Here is a 15,513-nt window from a genome sequence, read left to right as displayed (position 1 = left end):
AAGAGAGAGAGGCTGAAAGCAAAAGTGTGTGAGGGATTGTGGGTACATGACATTAAATGAATGAAGGACCAATTAACAAAGAAAATTGGAGAGAGAGAGACAGGAGGAGGGAAAGACAGAGATGATGAGAAGTGGGTATCATGATTAGGTTGCAAGAGCTTCTAATACTGGGAAAAGAGTCAGAAGGACAGACAAAAAGAGGATGCGATTAGAAACTGCATTTACCATCTGTTTGCCAAATGATAAGAAAAAATGATCATCTGATAATTGTTGTGTTTTCAGATCTGTTTTCAAGAATTCCCTTTCTCCATTTTGATGTGAGAATCGGGGTGCTTACTTCAGCATGAACCCCAAGATTAAGAATGAACTGATGAAGAAGAAGGAGAAAGAAAAAGCAGAAACTGCAAGAATGAGAAAAATAGAGGAGAGGGCGATGAAGATGAAGAAACAGAGAGAGATTCTCAGATCATCAGAAGGTGAGACATTTACAAAGAATGAATTGTTCATAAGTGCAGTACACAAGTCTGTCTGTCATCAGATATACAGTTTAGTTACTGTATGTAGCCACTTCTCTCTGGTGGGAATAGAGACAACATGGACTACGCCACCCCTTGGACAATGTTGGTAAAGACAAGGGGACTTAACACAAGGACACTAAGCAGGTTTAGAAAAGTATAACAATACAAACTTTATTTTTTATATAATTGCAGAAAAAATATCTCTGTGCAGGGGGAATAATTCATTATAAACACTATCAACACAAAACAAAACGAAGACAAAACATACAAAAAGAAAGAGACCCCCGCTAGCCAGTGGCTACAATCGGATCACTAAGAATTTTACCGTCCACGTACTAGAGGGGAGGGAGAAAAAAATGTGAACAACGTAATGGAATAAGCAGCACCTGCACACCATTCACACACCATTCACTAAAAGAACAGCAGCTCTCTCTCTCTCTCTCTCACACACACACACACACACACACACACACAGCACAAATGCAAATCCCAACTGCGGTGAAGTTGGGACGTTTGGTAAAGTGTGAGTAAAATCAAAATGTTTTCATTTTCAAAACATTCAATTCATTCATTAGATGGAGAGTAGTGAAAAGATAACATATTAAGTGTTAAAACCGAGAAAAAATATTGTTTTGGGGGACATGTGTACTCATTTCTAATTTGATAACTGCAACACCATCACAGAGAGGCTGCGTCACTCAGAATTAAAGATGCAGAGAGAATAATTACCATAGTTATTGCATACGTTTTTGAATTCCCTTTGATTTGTCATGATTGAATGTATTTAAGACATATTTTTGTCATTAAAATCATTGTATAGGTTCATGACATCATGAAAATATGTATTGGCTGTAGCCTCACTCTAGCATTCCAAGAATTACAGCTATTGAAAATTGACCATATTAAGAACGCTTCATGTGTGCAAATGATAAAGGGGTTTAACATTCTCCTATGCACCCGAGAAACTGTCCCGTGTTTACAGAAGTCAGCATAAGTTGCAGAAGTCAATTTCTTTTGAAAAGAATAGTCTTGTACATCCTGTGCAACAGTGAAAATGGACCATCCAACTTGTGTTAGTGCTAGCTTCAAATGTCAGTCTCCATGATGGCATCGGGGTACAGTAGTGCATTGGTTACGTTGTTCTCACTCATCTGTAGAGTTAAATACAGTGCTGAATGATATAAATGGGTTTTAAACAGCATGAAAAGCCACTCATGCATTATATTTTGAAGGGAGATCTTCAATTACTGCCACATAGTAAGGACAAATTGCATTCTCTACTATGTTTTAACAGTTTAACTCCATCATAAGGACCAGCAGGTGATAAAATGGCTGGCTTTTGGTCAAGACCTGTCACACTGTAAGCACTACAGAAAGGAAAACATTGCAAAACATGACAAGGAATACACCCACCATTTAAGCTGGTGAAATCATGTCCAAGATAGGAATTGCTGATGATATGCCTGATGAAGATCCAGTGTGATCGAAATGTTGAGTTTATTTTTTGAGCTGATCGGCAGTGTGCAGACCTACCTTTTTCAACAGTCTGACTTTTTTGTCTGGCTCCTGCAACAAGTGTTTTTGGATGTGCACACCCTACCCATAACTACCAAGATAGGAATCAACACTGTTTTTTATATAAATTCATCTCATCGGTTAAAGGGGGATGCCACTATTTTGGGGCTTAATACAGTTAAAATCGTTGGCTGGGGTTCATAAAGGTGGCAAAGTGTCTTATTTTTCATGTTAAGCGTTGTCTTGCTTTAAGATAAGTAAAAAGAGGGAATATGTCGCTAAGCTAGTGAAAGTCAATGTATCCATTTAACTGTTAAGTGTTGTCTTTTTTAGTGTTCCTCACAGGGTTGCCAGATGAGGCTGATGATTTCCAGCCCAAAACATTTTCAAAACCCACCAAGAAGCACAGAATCCCACCCAATTCTATTAATTTCTATGGCAAACACTCAGACCTACTAACTACACATTATTGCACATTGCATTAACCCATTGATGCTGGATGCTGCATTGCGCAACATTGGCCCTGGCGCCTGGAGTTGCATTACGCAACATTCAGGCTCATGCGATTTGAGACAACTTTAATAAAAATCTTCGTTTGTTTGAGATGAATGAACACATTCTAATGAAAGGTGAGGGTCTTAGCGTTTAAATGCAACTGATAGAATATTTTTATGTGCTTCAGAGGCTGAGATATTTAGGTTTTTATAGGCTGAGGGCGGCTTTTCTTAAAAAGGACTCAGGCATTCAGCATCCTTTTTTGCAGGTGCCTTAGGCGTCAATGGGTTAAACATATATGAAGTACACCCGTCTCCAAAAGAGTTGTCGCCTATCCATCTGTTTAGAATAACAGCTAATAACCTCACTTTCAATTAATCACTTGGCTTCAGAAGTCACTCATATGAAAGCTACAACCCTCCTGCATGAACATGTATTTACACAAATAAATTGCATGCACAAAAGAAAGATTGACCCTTTAATGAACACAGACAGGGCAGATTTTCACAAGACAAAAGTTTTGTCGCCTATCGAACATAATGTGAAAATGAGCAGATAAGTCACTTCAAAACACTTCAAATACGCAGATCGGGTGTCATACTTAATCACTGATTCACTCACACCTCTCCAGAAAATCAACTTTGGCCTTAGGTGTATGTTTAGGGTCATTGTAATCATGGAAAGCAACACAAGTTCAGTGAGAGATGGTGACATATTCGCTATTCGTAGAGCAATACATTTTTAACTTCATGATGTAATCAATGATAAAAGCCCTCACACACCAGCAGCATGCATGCATCTCCACATAAGAGCTGTATCCCTCCCATGTTTGACTTTAGGCACCATGTATTTTTTCCAAATTCTTCACCTTTAACACCAAAGAAGTCTCTCCCACTGTCCTGTCTCAAAAAAGCCAGCCAAGAGTATGTCAGGCCTAATTCTGACAAAAATGAAGGCTAATGGGACTCATACTCTGAAGTCAAGATCCCAAGATCAACCATTTTAGAACTGAAAAATGAAACACCATTCAAAGATAAACATATAACGTCTTTGTCTCCATATTTGCATGCTACAAACCCCAACTCCGATGAAGTTGGGACGTTTGGTGAACAGTGAATAAAAACAAAATGCTATCACTTTCAAAACATTCAATCTATTCATTAGATGGAGAATAGTGAAAAGACAACATATTAAGTGTTAAAACTGAGAAAAAATATTGTTTTGGGGGACATATGTACTCATTTCTAATTTGATAAATCCAACACGTCTCAAAAGAGTTGGGACGGGGACAATAAATGGCAGCAAATGTCGAGGAAGACTAAAAACAAAACAAAAGACAACACTTAACAGTTAAATACATTAACCGATGAGATGATTTTATATAAAAAAACAGTGTTAATTCCTATCTTGGACATGATTTCACCAGCTTAAATGGTGGGTGTATTCCTTGTCATGTTTTGCAATGTTTTCCTTTCTGTAGTGCTTACAGTGTGACAGGTCTTGACCAAAAACCCACCATTTTATCACCTGCTGGTCCTTATGATGGAGCCAAACTGTTAAAACATAGTAGAGCATGCAATTTGACCTTACTATGTGGCAGTAATCGAAGATCTCCCTTCAAAATATAATGCATGAGTGGCTTTTCATGCTGTTTAAAACCCATTTATACCATTCAGCACTGTATTTAACTCTACAGATGAGTGAGAACATCTTAACCAATGCACTACTGCACCCGCATGCCATCATGGAGGCTGACTTTTGAAGCTAGCACTAACACAAGTTGGATGGTCCATTTTTACTGTAGCACAGGATGTGCAATGCTCTATTATTGTCAAAAAGAATGGACTTCTACAACGTCTGCTGACTTCTGTAAGCAAAGGACAGTTCCCTATGTCTTCTGGGTCTATTTCAAGTGAGCTCAGGTGCTTAGGAGAATGTTACACCCCTGTATCATTTTCATGCATTAAGCATTCTTAATATGGTCAATTTTCAATAGCTCTAATTCCTGGAGTGCTAGAGTGAGACTACAGCCAATATATATTTCATGATGTCATGAACCTATATCATGATTTTATTAACAAAAATATGTCTTATATACACTCAATCGTGGTAAATCAAAGGGAATTCAAAAATGTATGTAATAACTATGGTAATTATTCCCTTTGCATCTTTAATTCTGAGTGACTCAGCCTCTCTGTGATGATCTTATACCTGGACACCTATATTGTCCGTCAGTACAATTAATTTTGAAATGTTCTTTTTTGTTGTTTTATCTTATTTGGATGTTTACTAAATTTCACGGATCCCCGTCCCAACTCTTTTGAGACGTGTTGGATTTATCAAATTAGAAATGAGTACATATGTCCCCCAAAACAATATTGTTTCTCAGTTTTAACACTTAATATGTTGTCTTTTCACTGTTCTCCATCTAATGAATAGATTGAATGTTTTGAAAATGATAGCATTTTGATTTTATTCACTGTTTACCAAACGTCCCAACTTCATCGGAGTTGGGGTTTGTACTTATTATAGCTGAAACAGAGCAAACATTTTTCAGTGTTTTTGCGCCCCCCTTCTGCAGTCCCGCAATCTGCAGCCCTCTGAAAACATTCTTATGTATATGGCCTAAAATAGCAAAAACTATAAACTTGCAGTGATATCAGCTGGAGGATGTGTTCCTGTTATGGGTGGTATTTCAGTATCTTAAAATAATAACAAATGTCCATATAAAAATCAAAGCAGCACCCCACCTCAATAATAAGTAGAGCTGGGCGGTTTACGGTTAAAAAACCGTGATCTCGGTTTCACCTACACAAGGTTCTCTTTTTGATGAGAGACGGTTTTGTTGTTGTTGTTCATACTAGGCTATGTGCGTGAACTTCATACTTCGTGTCACACTTCATTTCAACTCCAAGTCCACTGTTGCTTTTCTACTAGGAAATGTCATCACAATTTAAGATGTTGATTGAAGCAATACAAATAATTGGTTAATCGCGCTAAAGAAGCTGGTGAGAGTGAAGCATAGCCTAATGAAGAACCCACATGGCATGGATGAATCATGATGAACATTTAAATCAACTTAGCTTACATTTGATCTCACAAAGTTAAATAAAAGGCTATTCTAATAGGCTACAACAGTTCTCAGATCCTTAACTGTATTTCATTACCATCCCAACTGCGTGTGCAGGACTGCAGTTAAGGCTGCGTATGAGTTTTGCCATTGAGGCTAATTTAGCTTAGCTTGCAAAATGCAATGGGCAGACAAGATACATTGCTACATTGCTGTTTGAAATGATTTGGGAGCAAAATAGGAGCGAAATACATCGCCATATGACACAAACTACCTGACAAAATACATTCTACGTTATATTTGGCCTTTAATTCAAAGAAAATATTCACACAATGTCAAGTAAATCCGTTTGTTTTCGTGTCTCTTCAGTCTGTTCCGTTTCTGTCCCACTGTGTTTACTCGCGCTGGGCAAGGCAACATGCGGTCGTAGTGATCAATGTTGCCAGGTGTACAACGAGAACTAAGCAAGTAGTGTTGCCAGGTGTAGAACAAATATGCTGTTTTGGGCTGTCTTTGGAAAAAAAGCCAAAAACAGCTGCTTATAATAATTTATTAACCCTTTTTACTTGAAAGGGAACTTAAAGTCTTGGGTAGGGAAATATAAACTATAAAATATAAAAATATTGAAATGAAAAAGTGATAAAATAGAAATGGAGATTAATTTAAATTCATGATTGTATCTCATTTTTAAATTTAATTTCAGTTTTTTTTCGTCCGAAAGATTAAGATTTGGGGGGAAATCGCCGCTTATCAAAAAACCGTGCAGAAAACCGTGATGTCAATTTTCATCAAGAAAACCGTGATGCTCATTTTTTCCAAAACCGCCCAGCCCTAATAATAAGCACAGAATTATCTGAAGTGTTTGAGTATTTGGGATGTTTTTAAAATGGGCATGATCAACACTGTTATGGTTAAACCAGTCCATTTTCACATTATTGTGTAGAAAAAATGTGCAGTCATATCCATGGTTAACATTTTTTTTAAGTCTTTTGCAACCAGATTGATTAGACGGTCGTGCCTGGCCACACGCACACACACTCACACACAGACACACACACACACACACACACACACACACACACACACACACACACACACACACACACACACACACATAAATAACACATTGTAGGAACAATTACTGTATGTTATGCTGCTTACTCACCCACCCCTCATGTACAGTCACGGGGTAATAATCCCACAAACATAGGCTATTGAGAATTGCAGATTCACACAGTGAGTGTATAATGAGTTGCAATTTTTTTTTCTTGGTACAAATCACCTCAAATGTCTCAATTTCTGTTTCCAGGAGGTGTTCCACACATTTCAGACATTAGGATTGTGTTGCTGGGAAACAGGTATACTGGAAAGAGTTCATGTGGAAACACCATCCTGGTCAGACAGGAGTTCCAGACTCCAGGAAGAACAGCTGAGTGTGTGAAGAGAGAAGGAGAAACAGCAGGCAGACACATCACTGTAGTGGAGGCACCTGGATGGTGGAGTAACTTCCCTGTAGAACAAACTCCTGAGCGTGATAAACTTGAGATTGTCCTCAGTGTGTGTATGTGTCCTCCAGGACCCCATGCTCTACTTCTGGTCATTAATTTGAGAAAAGAATTCACAGAAACACACAGAAGAGCAGTGCAGGGACACATAGAGCTTCTGGGTGAGAGAGTCTGGAGCCACACTATACTGTTGTTCTCCTATGGGGACTTTCTGGGAGACACAAGCGTTGATGAGCATATTGAGAGAGGAGGAGAGGCTCTGCAGTGGGCTGTAGAAAAATGTGGCAACAGGTACCATGTTTTAGACAATACGAAGAGTGACGTTGGTCAGGTGACAGAACTACTGGAGAAGATAGAAGAGATGGTGATGGTGAACAGTGGTCATCACTTTGGCTTTGATAACAACATGATGATTACACTGACGGAGAAGAAAGAGGAAGAAAAGAGAAGAGCAAAACAGAGGAAGATGAAGGTGCAGAAACAGAGAGAGACCTTCAGATCATCAGCAGGTGAGAAATGTGCTGCTGATGAATCTTCATGAAACATAATAATTTCCATTTAATTCCATGAATCAATCACTCACTCACTCACTCACTCACTCACTCACGTGCACACGCACACGCCCACGCACACCCACACCCAAAGAGATACGGTAGGTATAAGTCAGATAGCAGAATACAATAGAAACACATTCACTAATTTTCATGAATATTTAAAGTGATGCTGTCCCATTTTTGGAAATAAGTTAAATAAGTTAAATAATTGAGTTTTACCTTTCTTCTGTACTTTCAACCCTTCTCTGAGTACGGCAGTGCAAATTTTACTCCAAGCTAGCAGTTAACTATGGCTCCTATGAGACCAGTGGGCTCCTATGAGGCCAACTGGTATCATAGTACTCAATGTTAACTGCTAGCATAGAGGTACAATTTGCACTGCTGTACTCAGAGAACAATTGAAAGTACAGGAGAAAGGTCAAACTCAATTATTTAACTCAAGGGGATGTGTAATATGAGCTCATTTCCAAAAATGGGACAGTATCACTTTAACACTTCTTCTCCATGGTCCGCCATTTTGAATTTCCAGAAATATACATTTTTATCTACAAAAATGACTTTACTTGGGCCATACTAGAAAATACCATCTTAAGAAAGAGAGTGCTTTGCAATATGCGACCTTGCCTCCTCTACTTGCTTCTCTCCTCGTACCTGGTAATATGTCATGATGACGTCACTGACAACAGCATTATATTTCAATATCTTGCAAAAGCTCAATTGTAGAGTCTTTTTCTCATTTGTAATTGGGATGGTGAATGAAAAACAGTCCCTCAAAAGTTGTTGTGGCTAGGCTGACAGCTGGGAAACTTTATTGTTTTCTCCACGGAGGAGGGGCCAGGAGGCGGGACGAGGAGACAAGCGCAAGTGGAGGAGGCAAGGTCGCATATTGCAAGGCACTCAGAGTGTGCAATCATCAGCTCCTCCAAACTGGACACTCACACAACGCCAGAGCCCCTTGCGTTTTTCAAAACCATGGGCAGTCGTTGACTTCTGGACTGGTGTGGTTTTGTTTGTTTGTTTTTATTAGATCCCCATTAGCTTTTGCTTTTAGAATTAGCTATTCTTCCTGGGGTCTTTCATAGTTGTTCATTAAAAATTACAAATATCAGCCACACAGCGTGGCTTCTAATCAACCATTAACAAATATCCATTACACAGAGTGATAGTAAACATGACATACATATCTACTACGTCAAGAGGGAAACAACGAAACAAAAATAAAATACAAAGAGAAAATAAATAAATAAATAACTCAAATGATAGGTGCTTTCTTGAAGTTACAAGGCAGACAAGACAGCTAAGAGAAAGCAGCAGAAAAAGAAAAAAGACAGCAAAACTACACAGAGCTGCTATTCATATAATAATTTTTGATTTGCACTTTGAAGGCATGAATATTTAGCTGCGTAATATTATGAGGTAATGTGTTCCATTGATGCATTGCCCTGTACATAACAGAACGTTGCATTGCTGTGCTGGAGCTGGGTAAGGTGAAACACCCATCAACTGCATGTCTTGTAGAATGTGTATGGACTAGTGAACTAAACCACAACTTTCTGTATATTATCAGAAAGATAGAGACAAAAGTCTGTTTCTTACATTAAAACCAACCCAAAGATTTGTGCATTTTATTGACATTTGTTCTCCAATTACACGAAAGAGCCACTCTTGCTGCTTTATTCTGGACCAGCTGTAATTTCCTTATATTACCACAAGATGTAGAAGACCAGACAATAGAACAGTAATCCAGGTTTGATAAAACCAGAAACTGAATTACTTGTTTAGCAAGTGTGTGTGTTAAATACTTAGCACATCTTTTAATTATTGCTAATGCATTTCCCATTTTAGTGACAACCCTCTGTATTTGCTTGTCCCAAGATAGTTTATTGTCAATTACAACACCTAAAAGTTTAACGTCATCTACTTGTTGTATCACTGTATCATTTATTGCAATATTCAACATTGGTTTAGAATTCAAAGAATGCTTAGTACCGAGTACAATACAATTAGTCTTAGGCACTTTTAGTATCAGTTTATTTTTGTTAATCCAGTCAACAACATTCGCTGTCTCACTTGCAAGTTTTTCATTTAAACCCTCCACAGTCGCTGCAGCTAAATATATAGTGGAATCGTCAGCATACATTGAAATATTGGCTTTAGTTAATACCAATGGCAGGTCATTAGTAAATATAGAGTAAAGAAGAGGGCCTAAGCAGCTGCCTTGAGGCACCCCGTGCTTCACAGGTATGATGTCTGAAAAGCTTCCATTAAAATAAACCATTTGTTTCCTGTTACTTAAATAGCTATTAACCCAAAGCAAAGCTGACTCAGTGAAGCCATAATATTTCAGTTTTTCTAACATAAGTTCATGATTAAGAATATCAAATGCTGCAGAAAAATCCAAAAGAACCGCACCTATAATGTGACTCTGATCCATTCCCTGCAACCAGTCATCCACCATTTGTGTTAAGGCTGTAGCAGTTGAATGTTTACTCCGGTATGCATGCTGGTAAAGGGTCATTAATTCATTTTTAACAAAATAACTCTGAATCTGCTCATGAGCAATTTTCTCCATTATTTTACTTAAGATCGGCAACAAACTAATGGGTCGACTGTTCGTCTCTGAGAAAGGCAATTTATTATTCTTTGGTAAAGGCACAACTTTGGATATTTTCCATAATTGTGGACATTTATTTTCCTTGAAACATAAATTCATAATGTGTGTAACCATTGGTGCTATAAATGCAGTAATTGGTTTAAGAAGTTTCACATCAATATTATCAGCTCCAGAAGGCTTATCTTTACATGACATTAACAAAAGTTCAATTTTAGCAACACTGACATCTCTGAATTCAAAAGTACAGTTTTTTCCCTCCATGAGCTGCGATATCAAATTACCAGATAGTTTTCCACCTTCAGATTGTGAGGTGATTCTACTTTCTAACTTGTCTATTTTTGTCATGAAATAATTATTTAAATGATTGGCAATTTCAACTGGCTTTGTGAGAAAACCCTCCTCCGTCTCTAAATAGGCCTGTGTAGGTTTTGTATTTCCTCTTACCAAGTTGTTCAATGTTTTCCATAAATGTTCACCGTCATGTTTAACAGCATTAATTCTTATTTCATAAAACAATTTCTTTTTCTTCCTATTGAGTTTAGTTACAAAGTTTCTCATTTTACAATAGACTTGCCAGTCAGATTTAAGACTTGATGAAACTGCTAACCCTTTTGCCTTGTCCCTCTCCCTCATATATCCTTTTAATTCTTCATCCAACCATGGGGTGTTTACATTTCGTACTGTAAACTTTCTTACTAGTGCATGATGATCAGCCACTTCTGTGAGTGTTTTGTGAAAGACATGAAGTGCTTCCTCTGGATCTTGTTTTAAGAACACTTCTGACCAGTCAGCGTTTATGTCTTTGCTGTATGAATCAATTTGGAAATGCTTAAATGACATCCTATTGAGAATTTTAACACCAGGTTTGGGAACTTTTGTTTTCCTTACAATTGCTACCAGGTTATGGTCACTGCAACCAGTAGGGACAGATATAGCAGTAGAGCATACCTCAGGTGAATTTACATATGGTCAATACATGTAGCAACTTTAGAACCATTGCACTTAAAACATATTCTCGTCGGTGTAATCAGCCAACTACTTTTAGATGTGTTTGAGTGCGGTGTGTTGAGCCCCCCCATACTAGGGCTAGTATAGACTAACTAACCTCCACAAACACACACCTCAGTTTTAGTAATAATAATAATAATAATAATAAATTTAAAAGATTTTTGGAGCCTTCCCTGTGCTTTTAGATCGGATTGTGTAGAACTAAGGCAGCATGGGACTTCCCAGGCTAATATTTAGGTGGAATCCGAGGTGAATTGGGTTTTGTATTTCCCCATTGGAGCGCTCTCCCTCTCCATGATGATGGTACTGTAGGCTATTATAGCAAGCGCTACGAGCAGATATGACGGCACAATTTCGAGCTCTCTCTCTCTCAATTTGATGCGATGTCTCAAGGTGCATGAATGATGCGTTGCCGACAGATAGCAGGCAGTATGGCGTAGCAAAAAACCTCTGACAACTCCCGAGAGACTTGGTGTGTCGCCTGTTGTTTGGTTAGCTCTACCCATGGCTAAAACGGGCCATTCTCTGAGCTTGATCCTTCTGCTCTGATTCTATCAGTGGCCGATGTTGTTTGCTGCCATGTTTAATATATACGTAAGTCAGTTTTCCCCCTCGATTGCAACCCTTTCACCCGTTTCAAAAAACCCTTGTTGAGCGCACCACCTCGCTAGCACATGTGAACTCGGATAGTTTTAGCGATAACTAAATCGAAAATGCTATTCTGACACGTCGGACTGCCTATCAGCGGAAAGAGGAAGGGTAGAAAGTTACTTCATCAGAGTTGAAGACCGCAGTTTTAAAAACATTTTATTTTGTAATTGGCCACTACTGCAGAATTACTGTTAATTGTTTATATTGCCAATTCATTTGTTCTACTGATGGCTGTTCGCATCGGTGTGCCTAAAAATATGTTTTTAGACGCACTATTGAAAAAACTGGGCACGTGTAGAGCCCTGCATACACACAGATGAGGAGAAGTTCACACGACAAAAGCCTGAAAATTTAATTCAGAAACAGCATACATACACAACAGGGAGGGATATACATTCACACACATACAGAACTTTACACACTCTAACACACACACACACACACACACACACACACACACACACACACACACACACACACACACTTTTGTGGAAATTGTAAAAGACCTTTCTTTCTGTTTCCAGGAGGTGTTCCACACTTCGCAGACATGAAGGCTGTGTTGCTGGGAAGCAGGTATGCTGGGAAGAGTTCATGTGGAAACACCATCCTGGGCAGACATGTGTTTGACACTAACAGAAGAACAGCTGAGTGTGTGAAGAGAGAAGGACAAATAGCAGCAACATGCATCGCTATAGTGGAGGCACCAGGATGGCTGAATTGCTGCTCTGCACTGCAAACACCTGATCGCGACAAACGAGAGATTGTCCTCAGTGTGTCTTTGTGTCCTCCAGGGCCCCATGCTCTACTCCTGGTCATTAGGGTGGATGAATCATTCATCGAATCCAACAGAAGAGTCATGCAGGAACATGTAGAGCATGGATGATTGAATCCAACAGAAGAGTCATGCAGGAACATGTAGAGCATGGATGATTGATGGAGCGAGTTTGTGAGGTATTAACAATGTGGTTGTTAGGCTTTGCAAATGCACAGCATGCATGTCTTGTTGCTTAGTCTCATCTCACTACTAACTGTCTGTGGCAATATGCAGCAGATTGTTACAAAGGTTTATATGCTTGTGAACTTTTTTTTGTTTCTTTAAAGGAGCTCCTGGGTGAGAGAGTCTGGAGTCACACCATAGTGCTGTTCACCAGAGGGGACTTCCTAGGAGACACAGGCATTGAGCAGCACATTGAGAGTGGAGGAGAGGCTCTGCAGTGGGTTGTAGAGAAATGTGGGAACAGGTACCATGTTTTAGACAATGAGAAGAGTGGTGGTGGCCAGGTGACAGAGCTGCTAGAGAAGATAGAAGAGATGGTGATGATGAACAGTGGTCATCACTTTGGCTTTGAAAACAACATGCTGATTACACTGACGGAGGAGAAGAAGAAAGAAAAGAGAAGAGCAGAGCAGAGGAAGATGAAGGTGCAGAAACAGAGAGAGACTCTTAGATCATCAGAAGGTGAGACCTGTATTGTTGAATTTTTAATTCCATTTTTTTTTACTCTGTTTAATTCCATTTCACACAGACCTATTCTCTATTACTCTGACCTCTCTCTTTCACGCACGCACGCACGCACACACACAGATAATTGTCAAAATTGTAAAAAGAAACCCCTCAATTTCTTTTTCCAGCAGGTGTTCCACACATCTCAGACATGAGGATTGTGCTGCTGGGACATGGAGCTGTAGGAAAGAGTTCTTGTGGAAACAGCATCCTGGGCAGACAAGAGTTTCCAGGACGAACAGTGGAGTGTGTGAAGAGAGAAGGAGAGACATCAGGCAGACACATCACTGCTGTCGAGGCACCAGGACAGTGGGCATACAGTGTAGAGTACACTCCTGAGCGTATTAAACAAGAGATTATCCTAAGTGTGTCTCTGTGTCCTCCAGGACCCCATGCTCTACTCCTGGTCATTAGGGTAAGTGGGCCATTCACAGAGATACACAGAAGAACAGTGCAGGAACACTTGGAGATCCTGGGCAATAAAGTCTGGAGCCACACTCTAGTGCTGTTCACCTATGGGGACTGGCTGGGAGACACAAGCATTGAGCAGTACATTGAGAGTGGAGGAGAGGCTCTGCAGTGGGTTGTAAAGAAATGTGGCAACAGGTACCACGTTTTAGACAATGAGAAGAGTGATTGTGGCCAGGTGACAGAGCTGCTGGAGAAGATAGAAGAGATGGTGATGGTGAAAAGTGGTCATCACTTTGGCTTCAATAACAAAATGCTGATTACAATGAAGGAGAAGAAGAAGGAAGAAAATAGAAGAGCAGAGCAGAGGAAGATGAAGGTGCAGAAACGGAGAGAGACTCTCAGATCATCAGCAGGTAAGAAATATGTTCCTCTTCCTGTTCTTCCTCCTCCCCTGTGCTGACTCTGGGACAGGATTCTTCATTTAGTGGTAGACACCTGGGGCGGAATTCTCCCGTCTCCATTTAAGTCTGTTTTACGTGTAGTGGGCGAGACCGTTACAGGAAGTAGTTCGACTACGCCACCCCCGGGGGTGGAGCCCCCGGAGGAAATGAATTAGGGGTAGTTACAGATACCCCGGACCAACACACAATGTACCCGCATAATAGATTACCAGGCAAACACAGGTTCGTGCACAATGGAGGCAGAGACAGTGGTGACAATTAATAATTCAAATCTTTATTATTATTTTCAGTATAAAAATATGTTTGTCACTCTGTAATAAATATAAAAAGGCACTCACAATTCACAAAGTGCAGTGGGGTGGGTGTGCTGTCGCAATCACCCGCAGATAGATAAACACTTGCCCCAAAGTATGTTCACGGTAACAGTAAAGTGCAGGGGTGGGTGTGCTGCCACCACACCCGCGGATCTGTAAACACCGGCCCCAAAGTATGTTCACTAATTCACAATAGACAACACACCTGGTAGGCCTAAGGCCTTAGAACCCACACTCGGGTTGGCAGACTTTGCCACTAGGGGCTGGCACGGCTAACACAATAGGGCGAATGGCACACCTCAGGATTAACAAAAGAAAAAGTAAAGAAATAGTTCACAACAAACAGAAATCATTCACGGCAAACAGAAACAACAAGAAATCAGCAAACCATGCAAAATAAATCAAAATCCAGTAAATACATGCAGTTAAATAAGAAATTAGATAATTGGATGAAATAATGAAAAAAAGGAAATTAGGCACAGCAAACGAAAGTAAACGAAAATCAAAACATGAGGTAAACCAACCCCAGAGGCTCAGCTCAGTGCAGTCCCCTAGGTATCCCCACACTCACTCGTCACTCACACACACACACGCACACACACACTGTGGAATGGCTCACACACTAGCTCACACCGAGCCGAGCGCCCACACGCATACACACACACACACACACACACACTGAACTAAAGCGCGCCAACGCACACACACGCACGAATGTCCAATTTCCCGAGGCCGGAGCAGCAGCCGAGATACGGGTTCCCGGCTTCCAGAGGCACCACACAACCGGGGCTAAAAGTCGCCCCTCGTGCACCTAAACGCGTGGTGTGTCTGACCACGGCCACACGGATACAACCTGCGAGGGAGGAGGAGAGCGTTAGCCAAGCTAGCAGGAC

General features: G+C 40.1%; 1 protein-coding gene across 1 annotated transcript; it reads left to right on the top strand.

Annotated features, from left to right (window-relative positions):
* The first annotated feature begins 338 nt into the window (after positions 1 to 338).
* Positions 339 to 14,305, top strand: LOC134444792 (GTPase IMAP family member 8-like). Its single transcript, XM_063193992.1, has 6 exons — positions 339 to 476; positions 6,908 to 7,612; positions 9,858 to 9,869; positions 12,476 to 12,798; positions 13,032 to 13,389; positions 13,563 to 14,305. Exons 1-6 carry the CDS (start codon positions 344 to 346, stop codon positions 14,303 to 14,305), a joined length of 2,274 nt encoding a protein of 757 aa, XP_063050062.1. The 5' UTR covers positions 339 to 343.
* The last annotated feature ends 1,208 nt before the right edge of the window (positions 14,306 to 15,513 follow it).

This window comes from Engraulis encrasicolus, chromosome 3 (assembly GCF_034702125.1).
Source record: "Engraulis encrasicolus isolate BLACKSEA-1 chromosome 3, IST_EnEncr_1.0, whole genome shotgun sequence".
NCBI classification, from domain to species: domain Eukaryota; kingdom Metazoa; phylum Chordata; class Actinopteri; order Clupeiformes; family Engraulidae; genus Engraulis; species Engraulis encrasicolus.
Note: the sequence above shows the minus strand (reverse complement) of the source record. Positions and strands in the feature narration are given on the sequence as shown.

Coding starts and splice junctions, on each gene's coding strand:
- LOC134444792 (XM_063193992.1), top strand. CDS start 344: ATGAACCCCAAGATTAAGAATGAACTGATGAAGAAGAAGGAGAAAGAA. Junction 477..6,907: donor GATTCTCAGATCATCAGAAG/GTGAGACATTTA, acceptor TTCTGTTTCCAG/GAGGTGTTCCACACATTTCA. Junction 13,390..13,562: donor GACTCTTAGATCATCAGAAG/GTGAGACCTGTA, acceptor TTCTTTTTCCAG/CAGGTGTTCCACACATCTCA.